Genomic DNA, 18,233 nt, shown 5'->3' with positions numbered 1-18,233 from the left:
CAAGTGGGGTTCCTAAGTTGGGGGGCCCGGGGGGGCGGTTACACATGGTTCTTGGTGTGTCCTATTTTGCCTGAAGGGTATTTGCAAGATCAGAACACTGTGCGTGCAAATCCAGATCCTGGCTTCTCTTGAGAAAAAAAAAAAAAGAATCAGAATATCTCACGGCCCCTCCTGACAGGGATCACCTGGGGTGGAGGGGACAGCCAGTCACGGAGAGCGGGAAGCCCACCTTTCCCGCGGAGGCTGATAACCCTTTTGGACAACAGACCCCTCTGGCTTCAAGATGTTTTCCAAAACGACTCTCGAAGCAGGAAGACAGTCCTGAGCCAGGAGACCGAGACCGAGGCACGGTCAGGTGCCTGGAGTCTTCACGCGAGAACTGAGTTGCCATATGCCTCTTCCCCCGGTTTCGAGGCACAATGACGGAGACGCCACACTTTATAGTTTCTCTATGAGGGAAGTCGTGAGGAGAAAGACAAAGCTGACTGCCCAAAATTACTTAAGAGCTCACAACCTCAACTGCCCTGGAAATGTAGCACTCCAAAAATCCAGTTGTCCTAAAGGTCTCTAAACCCGAAAATGCAGCACAGCACCAAGCCACGGTCGGGCAGCCAGCCGGGTGTGGGAGAGGAAAAGTTCCGGGGGGAGAAAAGAAGGACAAGGGCTTAACACAAAGAAGATGGCAGGGGGAAGGAGAGAAAGGACAAAAAGAAGTAAGAGAAAAGCAGGGGTGAAAGACAGAGAGGAATAAAGACTTAGAAAGAGGGGCGCCTGGCTGGCTCAGGCAGAGGGACATGTGACTCTTGATCTCAGGGTCGTGAGTTCAAGCCCCACGTTGGGTATAGAGATTACTTAAAAAAATAAGCTTAAAAAAAAAAAAAAGACTGGGAAAGAAAGGTGATATACAAAAGTAAACAATCAGTTTCCGAGGGTTAGTTATGTTTTCAAATCAGGCCCTTGGCCTTCACAGAGAATCATGAGTAGAAATGGCTCCATGAGGAAGGCACCACCATCTTTGTAAATCACTGTTGAAGGCAGTGATTATATTAGTGTGTGACTCAGTTTCATTCGAATAGGGACACAGGTGATAAATTCCTCTTAGAATTGTGTCTGGTGTGGGGTAGGAGAAGCAGGACTCCCGAATCTCTGGCATGTTCTCTCACGTTGGAAAAGGAGAGAAATAATAGAAATCCCCTTCGATTTTGCTTCAGGTCTCAAAGCTAAGGGCCAAATTACAGTGACTGTATTAAACCAGGCTGTTGGCATATTTATTTTAATGCACTGAGCTAACGTGAATCACACTTCCCAAGAGCTTTACTACGGGCCAGGCACCGGGCCCAGTGCCTACGTGCTTTATTTCTTTTATTCCTACCCCCGGCCCCGGGAGGCCGGTCCTGTGCTGATTCTCATTTCACAAATAAGAAACCAAGGTTTGGCCGGGTTAGCTGCCTTGTCCCAAGTCACACGGTTAATGTAAGTGGAGCTGGGGCTCCAAACCAAGTCTCTGGATTCGAAATACTTGGTGTCTCTTGGTCTGCCCCGTCAGTAGCCTATCTTGGCAGCCTAAGAACATGGAATAAATCGGGGAAAGATGTCTTTTTTTTAAGAGTAAGAAAAAGACAGGGGAAGTACATCCTTTAGGGTTTTGGGGTTTTCTTCCCTCTTCTACCCGTTCTCTTTTTGGTTTTAAGGCCGTTCCACGTTCGATAACGCGGACCCCGCGTGTATGTCCCGGGACAAAAACTGAACACGTGAAGGCAAACACGTAAGAAGAGGGAAGCGTCTGGAACACACAGCCGTGTTTTGTCTACTGCTGCCCAGCGTGTCTCTGAGATGCAGTTGGGGGGCGATTCCAGGAATCGTGACAGGTGAACAGCGCCGTTCGGATTATAGTGAGCTCCTGCTCCGCTGTCTATCCCCACCCTGCCAGCTGGCAAAACGTGCTGTGCCACGGAGGGATGAAACCAGGAAGCCAAAGGCAAGTGCCTCCGGCACCGGGGAAAAAACTTGGGAAAGAATGAGGCTGATAGAGACAGGAACAGGAAAGACTCAACGGCAAGGGAAGGGGTAAGGCGGGTCCTGCCCGCCATATTCTTGAGAGTTCCCTTCGGGTCGGAATGAATCCGCATCTGTGAGCAGAGAGGAACACATGCGTTGATCTCCGAACCTGGGCAAACATCTTTGCGTCTATTTGAAATACCGGGTGTGTGGTACTTCCTTTTGAGTCCGGGCTACGCTGGCCTTCTCCCAGGGATCCACAACCTGCTCCTTGTACTCAGAGTAGAAGGTGACAGCCCAGGACTAATTCCTGTTCTGTCACCAACCCGCAGCTTTGACATTCTGAGACTATAAAAACACAGGAAAAGGGGGCTGCGTGGGTGGCTCAGTCGGTTAAGCGGCCGACTTCGGCTCAGGTCACGATCTCGCGGTCCGTGAGTTCGAGCCCCGTGTCGGGCTCTGTGCCGACAGCTCAGAGCCTGGAGCCTGCTTCGGATTCTGTGTCTCTGCCTCTCCCCAATTCATGCTCTGTGTCTCTCTGTCTCTCAATAATAAAGAAAAGTTAAAAAAAAATGTTTTTCAAAAAACACAGGGAAAGGGAGATTCGTTTGGTCACCTCCGCGGGACGGAGTTATTTCTATTTGCAAGGGGCAATCGTCAGCCTAATGAAGGTTCACTGGTTTTCCTTCTTATGCAGAACCTTACTTTTTTTTTTGAAGCGAAACATTCCCCACAATGTTAAAACATCAGAAAACGATAAAGAACATCTCTAAACATCCAAAACCTCATAGACAGCCAAATGCTTGTTGTCAAATAGGGAATCCGCCAGTAAATGTGTTTGGGCGCAAGGATCCTTTAGAGCTGGCCGAAAGCAATGCCACCATCAACCTGTCCCTTTCTTTCCTGCCAGGGAGGACGTGAACCAAGAAGAAGCTCAGTGCCTTAACGGAGGCCTTCTTCCCCCTGATGGCAGAGGGAGGGCTAAGGCCCAGGCTTTTCACACTGTTCCCGGCCGCATTCCCATGTTAAGACAGACACGTGATATGTGTAATATATTACACTAAGTTCCTTAAAATTGTGTGTCACGCACCAGCGTTCAGTGAACAAAATGCATACGTATCTATCAACACAACATACCCGTCAGCCAGACGGTGCATCCTCGGAATCCGCCCCGTGTCCCAACCACCTGGCCTCTCTTGTTCCGGCTCACGTGGTGGGCCTGATAGACGACGTTGGTGGACTTCTGCTGGCTCTCCTACAACGGAAGACCAAGCCCAGTAGTGTGTTAGTAAAATAATACACTACGTGTACATAAACTAAAAAATAAAATAACCGGGGGCGCCTGGGTGGCGCAGTCGGTTAAGTGTCCGACTTCAGCCAGGTCACGATCTCGGGTCCGTGAGTTCGAGCCCCGCGTCGGGCTCTGGGCTGATGGCTCAGAGCCTGGAGCCTGTTTCCGATTCTGTGTCTCCCTCTCTCTCTGCCCCTCCCCCGTTCATGCTCTGTCTCTCTCTGTCCCAAAAATAAATAAACGTTGAAAAAAAACATTTAAAAAAAAATAAAATAAAATAAAATAAAATAAAATAAAATAAAATAAAATAAAATAACCGATGACGTGAACGGTCATCCCTAACCGAAACTTAGACACTTATTAATTCCGCTAATTTAGAGAAAGACGCTGCCTTTAGGATACACCCCATGACCCGTTGAAAGCGTCATTTGAATAAAACAATTACTGACACACTGTAAAAGTTCTGGTTCCGTGACATTTCAAAGTGTGCGCCTTTAGCGGCGCCTGGGTGGCTCAGTCAGTTAAGCGCCCGACTTTGATTTCGGCTCAGATCGTGATCTCACAGTTCGTGAGTTCCAGCCCCTCACTGGGCTCAGTGCTGACACGGCGGAGCCTGCTTGGGATTCATTCTCTCTCTCTCTCTCTGCCCCCTCCCCCCTCTCAAATGCTCTCTCTCTCTCTCTCTCTCTCAAATAAATGTCAAAAAATTTTTTTCATGCGCACCTTTAGATAATGGTTAGGGGAACGCCTTTGTCTCTGTAAGTGCCTATTCTCACCAAATGCTATGGATGTCAGTGGAAAACAACCCAGATAACCCAGCCCCCGGGGAAGTGCCAGGAAGGGGCTCACTGAGCCCCTCTCTCTACGGAGCCAGGAAGAAGCCCGATCACGATCACGATCACGATCACAGAGTCAAGCGCTGAGACAGCAACACCCAGCTCGCTCCCTGCAGACTCAGACTATAGTCCCAGCGCCCGAGGCTGCTTTTCACAAGCACTGCCCTCTGCTTCTACTTCCCCAAGGGTCAGCGTGTGAACTTTCTAATCTTTCAAAAAGCCCCGCAGAAGCAGAAGTGTGCCAGTCATGAGTCTTGGAGGCAAATTCAAATCTCGAGTGTCTTTATTTGGGCCGCAAAAAAATCAGCCAGTATGGGCACGGATTATCTGATCCTGACCCTACACTCTGATGAATAAAAATGGTAACATGAGCCAGTAAGTACAGTCTGGGGTGGGCATTTCCTAAACAACAAGTGATCCTAGGGCAGTGGGTAGGGGGGAACCCATATGGTGGTTACTGATATTCTTCGAGCAAGTCCCAGAGAAAACTCGGGCCACATGTGGGCAATTGTATACTCTGGAGCAAATTAAATTACTTCTTTATGGCACCTCATTTGGGGGGGAGGAAAAAAAACCAAAGAGGAATACAGCTAGACTGTTCGGGAGCTCGTATGAGATCATGGGTGTGAACATACTCTATACATAGTCAAGTTCTCCGCGACAGTGGACGCTGCTGATGATTACCGGGTGTCTACCCCCAGCAGGAGAGGCTGGAGCCAGCTGGGTTAGGACCAGGGAAACGGCTTGGAGACCAAGGGGAAAGAGCCAGCCCCCTGCTGGCCCTTGGGGGCTCAGAAACGCAGCATACATCGGTGGGCGGGGCCCCGCCAGGGAGGCATGGAACCCAGCAAAGGGGCAGTCCGGTAGGAGACAGGCATTTTCAGTGCCAGAGGGAGCCAACAGCTAGGTGCCGAAGGCACAGTGGAATCTGGTTTAAGTCACATAAACCCTCTGAGGCTAGAGGCTCTGATCATCTTTCAAGCAAACCCAGTCAGAACCCAAGAAGCACGAGACGGTTCATAAATGAGGTCAAATGAGATTCATTGGTGAGATATTCTAGCATCTGTTCCCCTCGGGCGAGCAAATCCCCTGAAGGTATCCTGAGACCTTCGTGCCAAGAGTACTTTATAGCTCAAGGAGAACATTAAAATTTACTTTTCTCTCTGTTTCCTGGTTAATCACTGCCATTCAGTCAAGGAAACTGTGTCTGGACATCAGATCCAAAAGTCAGTTCATCCGTTCACTCATTGATTCTTTCAGCAAATGTTTATTTAAATGAGCTCCTATTCTGTGCCAGGGGCCATCCTAGGCACCGGGAATGGGATACTAAACAAAGCAGGATGGCATCATTTTGGGGAGAAATATAGACGAAGAGATGAAGTGGGGCCCCACACCCCGGAGAGCTGGAGGGTCTCATACATACATGTGTATCCTCTTTGAAGATCTGAACACTCAGTTCACAAAGACACACAAACGGCCAGAGAGTACTGAAGTGCTCGATGTCACGGGTCACGAGAGAATGCCAACTGCGACCCAAATGAGACGCCATTGCTAACATCGAATGGCACCAAGGACATCGCTCTCGTGTTAATAGTGGAGGGTGTCAGGTGGGACGACCATCCCGGAAACGCGCCCGGCAGGTGCCTTGTAAAACTAAACATTAACCTCCAGTACCACTCAGCAATTGCGTTTGTACGCAATGACTCCAGAGAAAACGTTTCACAGGCACGGACTCGAGAGAAAACGTATCCACAAAAAGACACGTACAACTTCATTTGGACAAAAACCGCAAAGAGCCGAGTATCCATCAACGGGAAAACAGGACACACGCACACACACACACACACACACACACACACACACACACACCCCAAGTCAGAACGGCAGCTTTCCCCAGGGGAGAGCAGTGTCGGAAGTCTTGGCAAGGGTTTGAAGTACACAGGTGCATCGGCTGGCCCTCCCGGAATATTTACTTAAGATGGACATTTCATTACGTGTAAATTTTACCACACACACAAAAAGAGCCATAAAAAAAAAAAAAAAAAAAAAAAGGAAGCAAAGAAGAAAATATGTAACAAGACTCAGATGTCAAGACTCAGATGACGGAATTCTATTGTTCCACACTGTTGCCTTTATTAAAAAAGGGCTCTGATCCTAATCACAACACCCTTGACTTAAGGGATGGCCACCCACCTGTACGCACGCACGAACACCCACCAGAGCTGAATTTGTCCACAAAGATGTTCTTTTGCTCTCTTTGGGCTGTTTTTGTTTTTTTTTTTTTCTCGTCACAGGTGGAGATCCAGAATAAACTCTAAACTTTCTTCATCTGTGGAAACTTTGTTACCATCTTGTAAATTGTGTTCCCACCAAGTGTTTGGTTTTCAAAAACAGTTCAGAATCCACTGGGGGAAAAAAGCTCCCACTGTAGTGTTTAATAGTTCACCTCTGACTTTTCCGGGTTTTTTATTAGCTGAATCTTAATCATTGATGTTTGTACAAGTGTTCTATCATTCCAGCAATGTCTCAACAAACAAAATCTTTTCAGATGGCCAGGTACTGGGCTTTTTGGTTCAGGAAAGCATTTTTGCTTCTTATTTATATCTTCCCTTGATTTCTCCAAAAGGCAAACAGAATAGAAACAGATGTTTCGAATGATATTTGAACTGCAAAGGGGCGGGGCAGCCAAAAACTTTGCTTTGCTGAAACCTTTACTCTCTTCTAGCGAGCATATGCTGCTGTTCTAAACTTTGGAAAGAAAGGGGCTGTCAGAAAAAATGCTCTCTATGGAAAACAAAACACACGGTAAAGAAAAAAAAATGTTTGCTTCGCTGCGTGTATCAACAGAGAGCCTCAGCACCTCATTGAGCACCGCTTCCTAGCAGAAACCATAACGTTGGTGGCATATTTCTGTTCTGGGTCCCTAAGAAAAATTTGGCAAAAAGCCCTCCCTTTTTCCAGTCACTGGCCCAGAAAGGCTTCCGGAAGCAGTAACAGGGGTAGGGTGAGTATGGGGTTTGGAGTCCAGCAAACCTGGGTTTGAAACCTGCTTCGTAGCCTTCCTTGCTCTGGGACTCTGGGCACATTAATAACATCGCGGAACCTCCACCAGCTGCTCTGTAAAGTGGGGCCAAGAAGTTTCCTCACAGGGTTGCTGAAAGGATTACATAAAATGATTCTCTATATAAAGCATCAAAGAAAATACAGGACACACAGGAAGACAGTGTGGCCCGGGGAGCATTTAATCTAGTCTGGAGAAATCTTGGTTGTTTGTCTAAATCAGCCAGACTCAGAAGCGACCTAGGGACTTGGGTCCACGCTAAGTCTGGTCTGGGGAGGTGAGGCAGAACAGGACTTCGAATGGGGCAAAGAGTTAAACACATACACCCTATGTTGTTGTTGTTGCTGTTCTGATTATTATTACCTTTGACCCAAGGTCCAGCCAGTAAACACTCCACACCTCGGTGCACGACCCTATGTTGTTGTTGCTGCTGTTGTGATTATTATTATCTTTGACCCAAGGTCCAGCCAGTAAACACTCCACACCTCGGTCCACTCATCAGTGACCAGGGTGTCGGCTCCCCGCTCAGTCCTCAGTTACCCGCTCAGTCCTCAGTTACCCGCACAGGATGGCCTTTGCCCCAGGGCAGCCTCACCCCTGCTAGTGCAAGGACCTTGTCCCACAGCCCAGGGTCGCAGCCCCAGGTCAGTCACTCTGACTCTGGCGCCGGGCGGTGCAGAGAGCGGAGGGCCCAGCCTCAGCCTTGACTTTGCGTGACTAGGAGAAAGGGGAAAGGGCCGGGCAGGGCATCCGAATCCAAGCCGGGTGTCGTGAAAGGTTCAGAGCCAGAGGAACCAGGACACGGGAGCCGGTGGGTCAGACAGGGGTTTCCCTGCGCTCCCAGGCCGTTTGGACTTTTGCGAAACGTCTTCACTAGAAGATGGTCAAGTGGATTTGAATTTCTCCTGCACCCTCCCGCCTCCCACACCGCGCAAACACAGCCACCTCCCGTCCTAAGGACAACTCCGCGCCGGTCCTGCCTGCCTCTGGGCGTCCCCGTGGCAGAAAGTGCTCCAGGCGCGCCCGCCCTTCCCCACCACGGCCAGGTCCCCCTTCTGCCTACACAGAACCCCACGTTCCCTGTTCCAGCCGGGTGACTTCTGTGTCACAGCTTCATCACTGGGGACTACATGAAATAACGCACCTTCGGGCTTTTGATGCCACACAAAAGTGTAAATAATCGAAAAGTCTTTCCCTGGGCGCCTGCGTGGCTCGGCCGGTTGAGCATCCGACTCTTGATTTCAGCTCAGGTCATGATCCCGGGGTCGTGGGACTCAGCCGGTCAGCACGGAGCCTGCTTAGGATTCTCTCCCTCTTCCCCTGCCCCTCCCCTGCTCGCTCTCGCTCTCTCTCTCTCTTTCTCTCAAAATAAAATAAGTAACAAAATAAATAAACATCTCGCTTTGTTGGCATTCTCAATATGAAGACCTTCAAATGTTTTATAATTATCAATGTATATTTATATTTCTTCCCTTTCAGGTTATTTCCTTGGGATGTATAACTCAGAATGAAATGGTTGAGTATTAAAGTCATGAACTATTTCCTAGGTCTCACTATGGACTGCCAATTCATTCCAGAAAGACAAAACCACCAGACTGCCATATACTTGTTTCTACATAACCCAACTCATGTGCTGTGTTTGTGGTTTTATTTTATTTTTTCCCTCCTAGATGAGTTACTAGTAAGAATATGCATTTCTATGTAAGTTACAAATGACATTTGCATAGTCATCTCTCTCCGTCGTAATTTACTATACTCTGGACAATGACCTCACTCACTGTTAAAATACGTATCTTGTTCTTTTTTCTGTACTTTGTAGAATAAAACCTTTTAAAATGTTTTTTTTTTTTTTTTTTTTTTTACATTTATTTATTTTTGAGAGACAGGGAGAGACAGAGCATGAGCAGGGGAGGGAGGGGCAGAGAAAGAGGGAGACACAGAATCTGACGACTCAGGCTCCAGGTTCTGAGCTGTCAGCACAGAGCCCAACACGGGGCTCAAACTCACGAACTGCAAGATCATGACCTGAGCCGAAGTCAGACACTTAACTGACTGAGCCACCCAGGCGCCCTTGGATGTTCTGCACGCAGACCTAATGCTTTACACGCTTAGAGACTGAAGTCTTCTGTTTTAGACTTCACTGTCAACCCTAAGTGTGGGAAGCTATGGCTTATGTATCTTATATTCCTGACAAGGACCAGCTAGGAGGAAATGATACGGATTTTAAGGCTGGCCAGTTCAGACTCGGGTCAAATTCTGGCTCCCCGCGCACCTTGAACAAGCTAAGCCTGACCTCTCTAAATCTTGCAAAATTGTGCGGTTACAATTCTTGCTAACTGCTGCAAGGATAAAAAGGAGGTAGCAAATGTGCAGTGCCTAGGCTTCACTGAGTGCTCAGTAAATATTTGTTGGATGAATAATAGAAGTTTGACAAATATTCCGTTGGCTGATGGACTGAAGCGGATATCCTTAAACAATCTCTCGTCCATTCTTTGAAATCGGCATCAAATCCGCCCCAAATGTGAAACAGTGTGCACTTGGGGTTTCTTTCTTTTTTTTTTTTTTTTTTTTTAATTTTTTTTTTTCAACGTTTATTTATTTTTGGGACAGAGAGAGACAGAGCATGAACGGGGGAGGGGCAGAGAGAGAGGGAGACACAGAATCGGAAACAGGCTCCAGGCTCTGAGCCATCAGCCCAGAGCCCGACGCGGGGCTCGAACTCATGGACCGCGAGATCGTGACCTGGCTGAAGTCGGACGCCTAACCGACTGCGCCACCCAGGCGCCCCGCACTTGGGGTTTCTAGTGAGTCTCCCATATCTCCGGAGACTCATTGCAGCTGATGGGACTCAATGCATCCCAGTTAGTGCTGAAATCCACACCATCACCTGAATCCGGTAAAATATTAAACTGGACATCAATTGAAGGCATTTCTTGAATAAGTTAAACGGGCCACATACTTCCTAAGGTGACGAGAACTCGGGGACCGAAACTGAGATCGGAAGGCGCAGTGTCTCCATCAACCATCACAAGTGCACCCAGAGAGGCACCTACTTCAGTGAGGAGGAGCAAAGCCAAGGGCGTCTGTGAAAGAGCCAGATGAACGCCTTTCTTGTAGCTCACTGGCATTATTATTATTATTAGGATTCTAGGACTCTAACCCATTGCCATATGACTTTGATGCCCACCGGGAGATTCAGACAGATTAAAAAAATTGCTGCGTGGGGGCGCCTGGGTGGCTCAGTCGGCCGAGCGTCCAACTTCGGCTCAGGTCATGATCTCGCGGTCCGTAAGTTCGAGCCCCGCACGGGGCTCTGTGCTGACGGCTCGGGGCCCGGAGCCCGCTTCGGATTCTGTGTCTCCCTCTCTCTCTCTGCCCCTCCCCCACTCGCACTCTGTGTGTGTGTCTCTCTCTCAAATATAAATAAACATTTAAAAAAGTTTTTAATAAAAATTAAAAAAATATCTCAGCGGTCAGTCCCTTACCGAAACTTAGACTTTCTAAAGCCTCACAAAACAGCCGAGTATGGCACGCCCCGTCAGGTCCATTTCACAGACGGCAAAGCTAAGGTGCCAAGAGGTCAAGTGTTTGACCCCCGGTCACACAGAATCTCCAGTCCAAGTCTTCTTATTCCAAACTGAACAATCTTTGAGGATCTTACACCCTCGGTTTAGTCATTAGACACAGGGTGCAAACGAGTCGTTACCACGGCTTCCTTACAAAGACGTGCCTGGGGCTGGTTGACAAAACCCAAGCGTGGAGACAGGCTATCTACAAGAAGCCATTTTTTCCCCTCCAGAGGATAAGTCCAGGATCTAGAAAACACATGTTTTGCGTATTTCATACCTTTATACCTGACCTCTACTCCTATTGACTTCGATCTGGTCCTAGAAATGACTGGGGCATTTCTACCCCAGATCCACTCCTGGGCACATGGCCCATTCTCCTGGAGCCTCTGGCCCCAGCTGTTGATTCTAAAACTTCATAGAAACCACCTTTGCTCACCCGGGTTGACTCTTACCCCGCAGCTCTGACACGGCTCAGTGGGTGGCCCTCTGCTGTGACAGTTCCATCTTTTCACACCTCACCTCGCACACCCTCTACCTCCATCTTGTACGCACCCGTCAGTCTGAACCCCAGAATGTCCCCCGAAAGCCCAAGCTGTCTCTTGCTTCCGGGTCCATGCACCACGCCATTCTTCATCTTTAATACCGAACTGTGAATAAGGAATATCCACATGACTCACAAACTTTCTGTTACACAAGAAGGTCTACCTGCCTCCCTTCCCACCTCCGAAGATACGTAACCCCTTCTATTAGTTCCTCGTATGTCCTGTCAGTTCCTTTTTTTTGTTTGTTTTAATTTTTAAAAAATATTTATTTATTTATTTTTGAGAGAGAGACAGAGTGTGAGCGGGGGAGGGGCAGAGAGACAGGGAGACCCAGAATCGGAAGCAGGCTCCAGGCTCCGCGAGCTGTCAGCACAGAGCCTGACTCGGGGCTGGAACTCACAGACCGTGAGATCATGACCTGAGCCGAAGTCGGATGCTTAACCCACGGAGCCATCCAGGAGCCCCATATCCTGTCAGTTTCTTGATGCGAACAGAAATAAACCTTAAAATCTGTATTTAATGTTTAATCGCTTCATCCTCCTTTCCACACTATTACACATCTTTATCAGCTCTATCTTGGTGCATCTTTCCACCTCCCTACAGAGAGTTTTCTTATTCATTTTACCCACATAGTGTTCCACTGTATGGATATACCATAACGTGGCTAACTTTTGACAGACATTTCCAATGGTTTACTACTGTAAACAATGCAGCAATGGATTACCATGTGCTTAATTTCTCCCATGTGAAACTATGCCTATGGGATGAATTCTTAGAAGTAGGATCACTAGGTGGTCAATCAATATGGGCATATTGATACATATAACTAAGTTGCCTTCCAGAGAAGATTCTGGAAAGTATACCAAGCTACACATTTACCATCGATACACAAGTTCCAGGTTCCTGACAGCCCTGACACCAGGGTATGTTATCAAGACTTTCGGAGTTCTTCTAATCTAATGGGTAAAAAATGGCATTTCAATCTGATTTTACTTTGAATTTCTATTTTAGAATAGAATGATGCTGCACACCTTGTATTACGTTAGGCTTGTTTGTATTTCCTTTACTCATTTACTTTCTAAGCTTTCCTTCGTACCCCTCCCCCATCTTCTTACTGCATTCTTGGTCTTGTGCTAGTTGATTTATAGGAGCTCTTTCTATTGGCAGTAATCTTCCCATCGGTTCTTTGTTCCCTGACTTTGCGATTGGTATGACTTATGACTTGCTTACAATGTTGCTCGCCACAGAGTTAGTTTTTTCAGTGTAGTGGAATCGATCAATCTTTTCTTTCAGTCGGGACTCCAATTTTTCTGGTTATACTACAGCTTGGACACAACTGGTGTGACAGAACGTGAGTACCGCGTCAAGCGAGAAAAGAAAAGTAAGGAAAGAACGTAAATACAGAGTTGTTTTGGTCAGTCTTTAAAAAAAAATGAAAGGGGCGCCTGGGTGGCGCAGTCGGTTAAGCGTCCAACTTCAGCCAGGTCATGATCTCGCGGTCCGTGAGTTCGAGCCCCGCGTCAGGCTCTGGGCTGATGGCTCAGAGCCTGGAGCCCGTTTCCGATTCTGTGTCTCCCTCTCTCTCTGCCCCTCCCCCGTTCATGCTCTGTCTCTCTCTATCCCAAAAATAAATAAACGTTGAAAAAAAAAAATTAAAAAAAAAAAAAGTCTGAATAAAAAAGAGTGGTTGGGCTTTTGTTTCTTAGAAATTTCTATCATTCTTGAGGATTTTCCTCTGAAGAAGAGAGAATATATAAAAGAGAGAATATATAACCTCAATGGTAAATAGTATAAAGTCTTTGCAATCCTGAGGCTTGATGAATTTATGAGAAGTCCCCCATGCCTAATTCTTGTACTGGAAAAATATATGTGAATTAGCTTTTTATTTAGGTGTCATTGTAAATGAAAGTGCTTATAATGAGTTATAAATGCCTTAGAACAACGTAGATTAAACCATAATAATTTTTACTTTATACGAAGGCTCCAGGTTATACCTGACTACATGGTACACATTCATTTTCCCCTTGATCAAATTCAACCCTGCTAGAAATAAGGGCTTTAAGGATACACAATTCATTTGATTAGAACTTTAGCACAAACCAGTATATGAAGGAAAGTAGGTGACATTATGCCTACTAGGGCAGTTTTAAATCTGGTCATTTAAAAGATTACATCAAATTCAGAAAAGACTACGTGCAATTTCCTATTCAATCCTCACTTCCTTTTGAAGTAAACTTTCGCATATTTACATTCTAGTTCCTTTACCTGAGTGCGCTAGTCTAGTAAGTAAATTAACCAGCGAAAATCTAAAATAAGACGGTCTTAGGGGGCACGTGGGTGGCCCAGTAGGTTAAGTGTCTGACTCCTGATCTCAAGTTCAGGTCATGATCTCACAGTTCGTGGGATTGAGCCCTGAATCAGGCTCTGCACTGACGGTACGGAGCCTGCTTGGGATTCTCTCTCTCCCTCTCTCTCTCTCTCTGCCCCTCCCCTGCTCACACGCTCTCTCAAAAATTAAAAAAAAAAAAAACTCCTGCTTCCAAACTGTTAGCTGCTAGAAACAACTGGGTTGCAGGAACACAGTATGTGTCATCGCAAGAGACTAAAGTTTTACCGGTTCTGAAATTTCAGACATCACTGGTTTTCAAAGTCTAGATCATTTTTTCCAGCAAGACTTACAGCCTATATTAAGAACATGCTTCACACATTACCTGGAAACTGGTGGTGAGCAGAGTCGTGGGCTAGGGGAGGGGGGGGGGAACAGGACGCGGAGGGGGGAGGCTGTGTAGCAGGGCATGGGGAGACGATATGGAGACATTGTGGGGAAGAGAATTCAACCTCAGGATCCACGACTGAGCAACTCAGACATTCCTAGGTGGCCACACTCTCCCCCTCTGTCAACCAGTGAGTAAAATGGCCTTTTTTCTTCTCTTTCTTTCTTTCTTTTTTTTTTTTTTTTTTTTTTGGAGAACTGCCACTCTCCTGGCTGACAAGGCTCACAGATTTCCACAGCGGAAAGAAGTGTCTGGAAGAAAAGGATGAAGTTCTACGGAAGACAGCCTGCATATTTTATTCAAATGAAAGGCCTTTAGAACAAACTTGGTTTTAACCTATCCCTATACACATACAACAACCAACTAACAAACAGAAACTTCCGTCCAGACTTGAAGGCGGCCGATGTTCCTTCTTATTCTCCAGAGCAGGAAACAAAGTGAGTGATGAGCCTTCCTGGGTGCGGAATCTCCGGCCATCATCTCACCAAAGATCCAGCAACCTCCTTCCCTGTTCTAAAACGGTCAGGGTCATAAGGAGTGGAATATGTCATGTCCTACGGATGAGAGAACTTGGGAACGGGTGGCCCTGTGGGTGCTCCGCCATTTCGCCCCAGGGAGATGCCAAGAACTGACTTCCCATCAGCTTCCTGGTTCTGGACCCAAGGCTGGGAAATTGATCTTTCTTTTCAATGTTAAACCACCTCTACCTGAACGTCCTGTCACTTGAGAGGCAGGAGGAAGGAAAATACATCCGTGGAAATTCTCTAAAAAACATAAATGTGAGTTGGTATTTCTTTTCCTACAAAGAGCCAGAGGAGGCTCCACACAGGAAAAAGAATTCCTCAATACAGGAAAAACGAGAGGGGGAAAAAAAAAACCCAAAAAACCCAGCTCAAACAGGTCTCTTCACATTCCACCTGTGAAAAGTGGAGCCTTAACAGTTATAAAGCCAAAGGTGTGCTAACAAAACAGACCCGCTCCCCCCTCCTCGGAAGGGTCAATCCTGCTTTTCAATAGGTCTTTGCAAAGAGGAGCCCAGGGCCAGCCTACACGGGATCTCCCGGGGACTCAGAAATGTCAGGTGAACCAGTGGGAGAGCTTTTCATCCAAGTGCAGCAAACTTCTCCTCGGAACAAAGCTTGGTCCCGGAGGCAGAGACGGGTCCACACGGCCCGGTGACAGAGATTTTGCCTCCGGGCCCGCTGCCACAGCGTCACAACTGAACCCTTTCAAGGGGACAGGAGACGATCAGACCCAGGAACTGCTTCCCCACAGGGCTCAGTCGGGCACTGAGGCAGAAAAGTGACCGGGACGGTGAACAGCACGGGCTCTTGGGCTCAAGTGACCTGCACAACTTGTTTTAATAATAATGATGATAAACATAATAATAATAACACCATCATCATCATAATAAATATGAAAGCCGCTCCAAGCCTCAGTTTCCCGGCAGCTGCCAAATGGACCCAGCAACGGCACCGACCTCCCAGGACTGTTATCAATATTCAAAGACACCCAGCTGCCACTCAGCAGTCATCTGGCGAGTGAGCCAATGTCTTCGCACTGGGACGAACACCCCACAGCAAGGAGGACGGACACACGCGCGACGACACGCGATAGGGTAGGTCTGGCAAACGCAACGCCGAGAGAGGCCAGACGCGAAAGGAGTGCGCATACTGCAGGACGGCGTTTACCCAAAGCTCAAACACAGGCAAAGGAACAGGATTGGTAGTGTCCAAACACAGGGCGGCCACCCTGAGCTGGCTGGCCACGCATCCGACCGGTCCCAGGCGGGCCGGACCGGTCACCGGCACAGGTGGGGCGCTCCCCGAGGACGCCTACAGGGAGCGGCAGGCAGGGAGCCCGAGAGACGTGGCCCTGCTTCTGGAACGGAGACTCCATCCGTGGAGGATCCACGCTGAAGCACACGCCCCGTGGCCACGTTCACACAGCAGGTGGAAGGAGCCTCCGGCAGCAATCTCCTAGCTTAGGCACGTCAAAACCTGAGGTCCGGTGGGGGTGGCGGGGTACACTTGGTTTTTTTTTTTAACGTTTATTTATGTCTTTTGAGAGAGAGATAGGGAGCGAGCAGGGGAGAGGCAGAGAGAGAAAGAGGGTGAGAGAGAATCCCCAGGAAGCTCCACGCCGTCAGCACAGAGCCCAACTACAGTCTTGACCCCACAAACCGGAAGATCATGACCTGAGCCAAAATCAAGAGGCAGACACTTAATCACGGAGCCACCCAGGTGTTCCAGGATTTTTGTTGGTTCGTTTGTTTGTTTCTTTAAAACAGGGTTAACCTCTGCAATCAGACAACACAAAGAAATAAAAGGCATCCAAATCGTCCAGGAGGAGGTCAAACTTTCCCTCTTCACAGATGACATGATACTCTATATGGAAAACCCAAAAGATTCCACCCAAAAACTTCTAGAATTGATCCATGAATTCAGCCAAGTGGCGGGATATAAAATCAACGCACAGAAATCGGTTGCAATCCTATACACCAACAATGAAGTGACAGAAAGAGAAATCAAGGAATCAATCCCATTTCCAGTTGCACAAAAAACCATAAAACACCTAGGAATAAATCTAACCATAGAGGTGAAAAATCTGTACACTGAAAACTAGAGAAAGCTTATGAAAGAAACTGAAGAAGACACACAAAAAATGGAAAAAGATTCCACGCTCCTGGATAGGAAGAATAAATATTGTTAAAATGTCGATACCACCCAAAGCAATCTACATATTCAATGCAATCCCTATCAAAGTAACACCAGCATTCTTCACAGAGCTAGAACAAACAATCCTCAAATTTGTATGGAACCAGAAAAGACCTCGAATAGCCAAAGCGATCTTGAAAAAGAAAACCAAAGCAGGAGGCATCACAATCCCAGGCTTCAAGCTATACTACAAAGCTGTCATCATCAAGACAGTATGGTACTGGCACAAGAACAGACACTCAGATCAATGGAACAGAATAGAGAACGTAGAAATGGACGCACAAACGTATGGCCAACTAATAATCTTTGACAAAGCAAGAAACAATATCCAATGGAATAAAGACAGTCTCTTCAGCAAGTGGTGCTGAGAAAACTGGACAGCGACATGCAGAAGAATGAATCCGGACACTTTTCTTACACCATACACAAAAACAAACTCAAAATGGATGAAAGACCTAAATCTAAGACAGGAAGCCATCAAAATCCTCAAGGAGGAAACAGGCAAAAACCTCTTTGACCTATGCCGCAGCAACTTCTTACTCAACACGTCTCCGGAGGCAAGGGAAACAAAAGCAAAAATGAACTACTGGGACCTCATCAAAATAAAAAGCTTCTGCACAGCGAAGGAAACAATCAGCAAAACTAAAAGGCAACTGACAGAATGGGAGAAGATATTTGCAAATGACAGATCAGATAAAGGGTTAGTATCCAAAATCTATAAAGAACGTATCAAACTCAACACCCAAAAAACAAATAATCCAGTGAAGACATGGGCAAAAGACATGACTAGACACTTCTCCAAAGAAGACATCAAGATGGCCAACCGACACATGAAAAAATGCCCCACGTCACTCATCATCAGGGAAATGCAAATCAAAACCACAATGAGATTCCACCTCACACTTGTCAGAATGGCTCACATTAACAACTCAGGCAACAAGAGATGTTGGCGAGGATGCGGAGAGAGAGGATCTCTTTTGCACTGTTGGTGGGAACGCAAGCTGGTGCAGCCACTCTGGAAACCAGTATGGAGGGTCCTCAAAAAACTAAAAATAGAACTACCCTATGACCCAGAAATTGTGCTACTAGGCATTTATCCAAGGGATACAGGTGTGCTGTTTCAAAGGGACACATGCACCCCCATGTTTAAAGCAGCACTATCAACAATAGCCAAAGTATGGAAAGAGCCCGAATGTCCATTGATGGATGAATGGATAAAGAAGATGTGGTATATGTATATATACAATGGAGTATTACTCAGCAATCAAAAAGAATGAAATCTTGCCATTTGCAACTACGGGGATGGAACTGGAGGGTATTATGCTAAGCAAAATTAGTCAGAGAAAGACAAAAATCATATGACTTCACTCCTATGAGGACTTTAAGAGACAAAATAAACGAACATAAGGGAAGGGAAACAAAAACAATATAAAAACAGGGAGGGG

General features: G+C 47.0%; 1 protein-coding gene across 3 annotated transcripts in view; it reads right to left on the bottom strand.

Moving 5' to 3' along the window:
- Positions 1 to 18,233, bottom strand: part of PAPSS2 (3'-phosphoadenosine 5'-phosphosulfate synthase 2) — a 71,256-nt gene that overhangs the window by 29,212 nt on the left and 23,811 nt on the right. For all 3 annotated transcript variants that reach the window (XM_045439436.1, XM_045439435.1, XM_045439434.1), the window contains one exon: positions 3,136 to 3,253. In XM_045439436.1, coding sequence (XP_045295392.1) covers positions 3,136 to 3,253 — 118 coding nt within the window. The remainder of the gene's footprint in view (positions 1 to 3,135; positions 3,254 to 18,233) is intronic.

Source organism: Leopardus geoffroyi, chromosome D2 (genome assembly GCF_018350155.1).
Source record: "Leopardus geoffroyi isolate Oge1 chromosome D2, O.geoffroyi_Oge1_pat1.0, whole genome shotgun sequence".
Classification (NCBI taxonomy): domain Eukaryota; kingdom Metazoa; phylum Chordata; class Mammalia; order Carnivora; family Felidae; genus Leopardus; species Leopardus geoffroyi.
The sequence above is the reverse complement of the archived record's forward strand: the minus strand, read 5'-3'. Positions and strand labels throughout refer to the sequence as shown.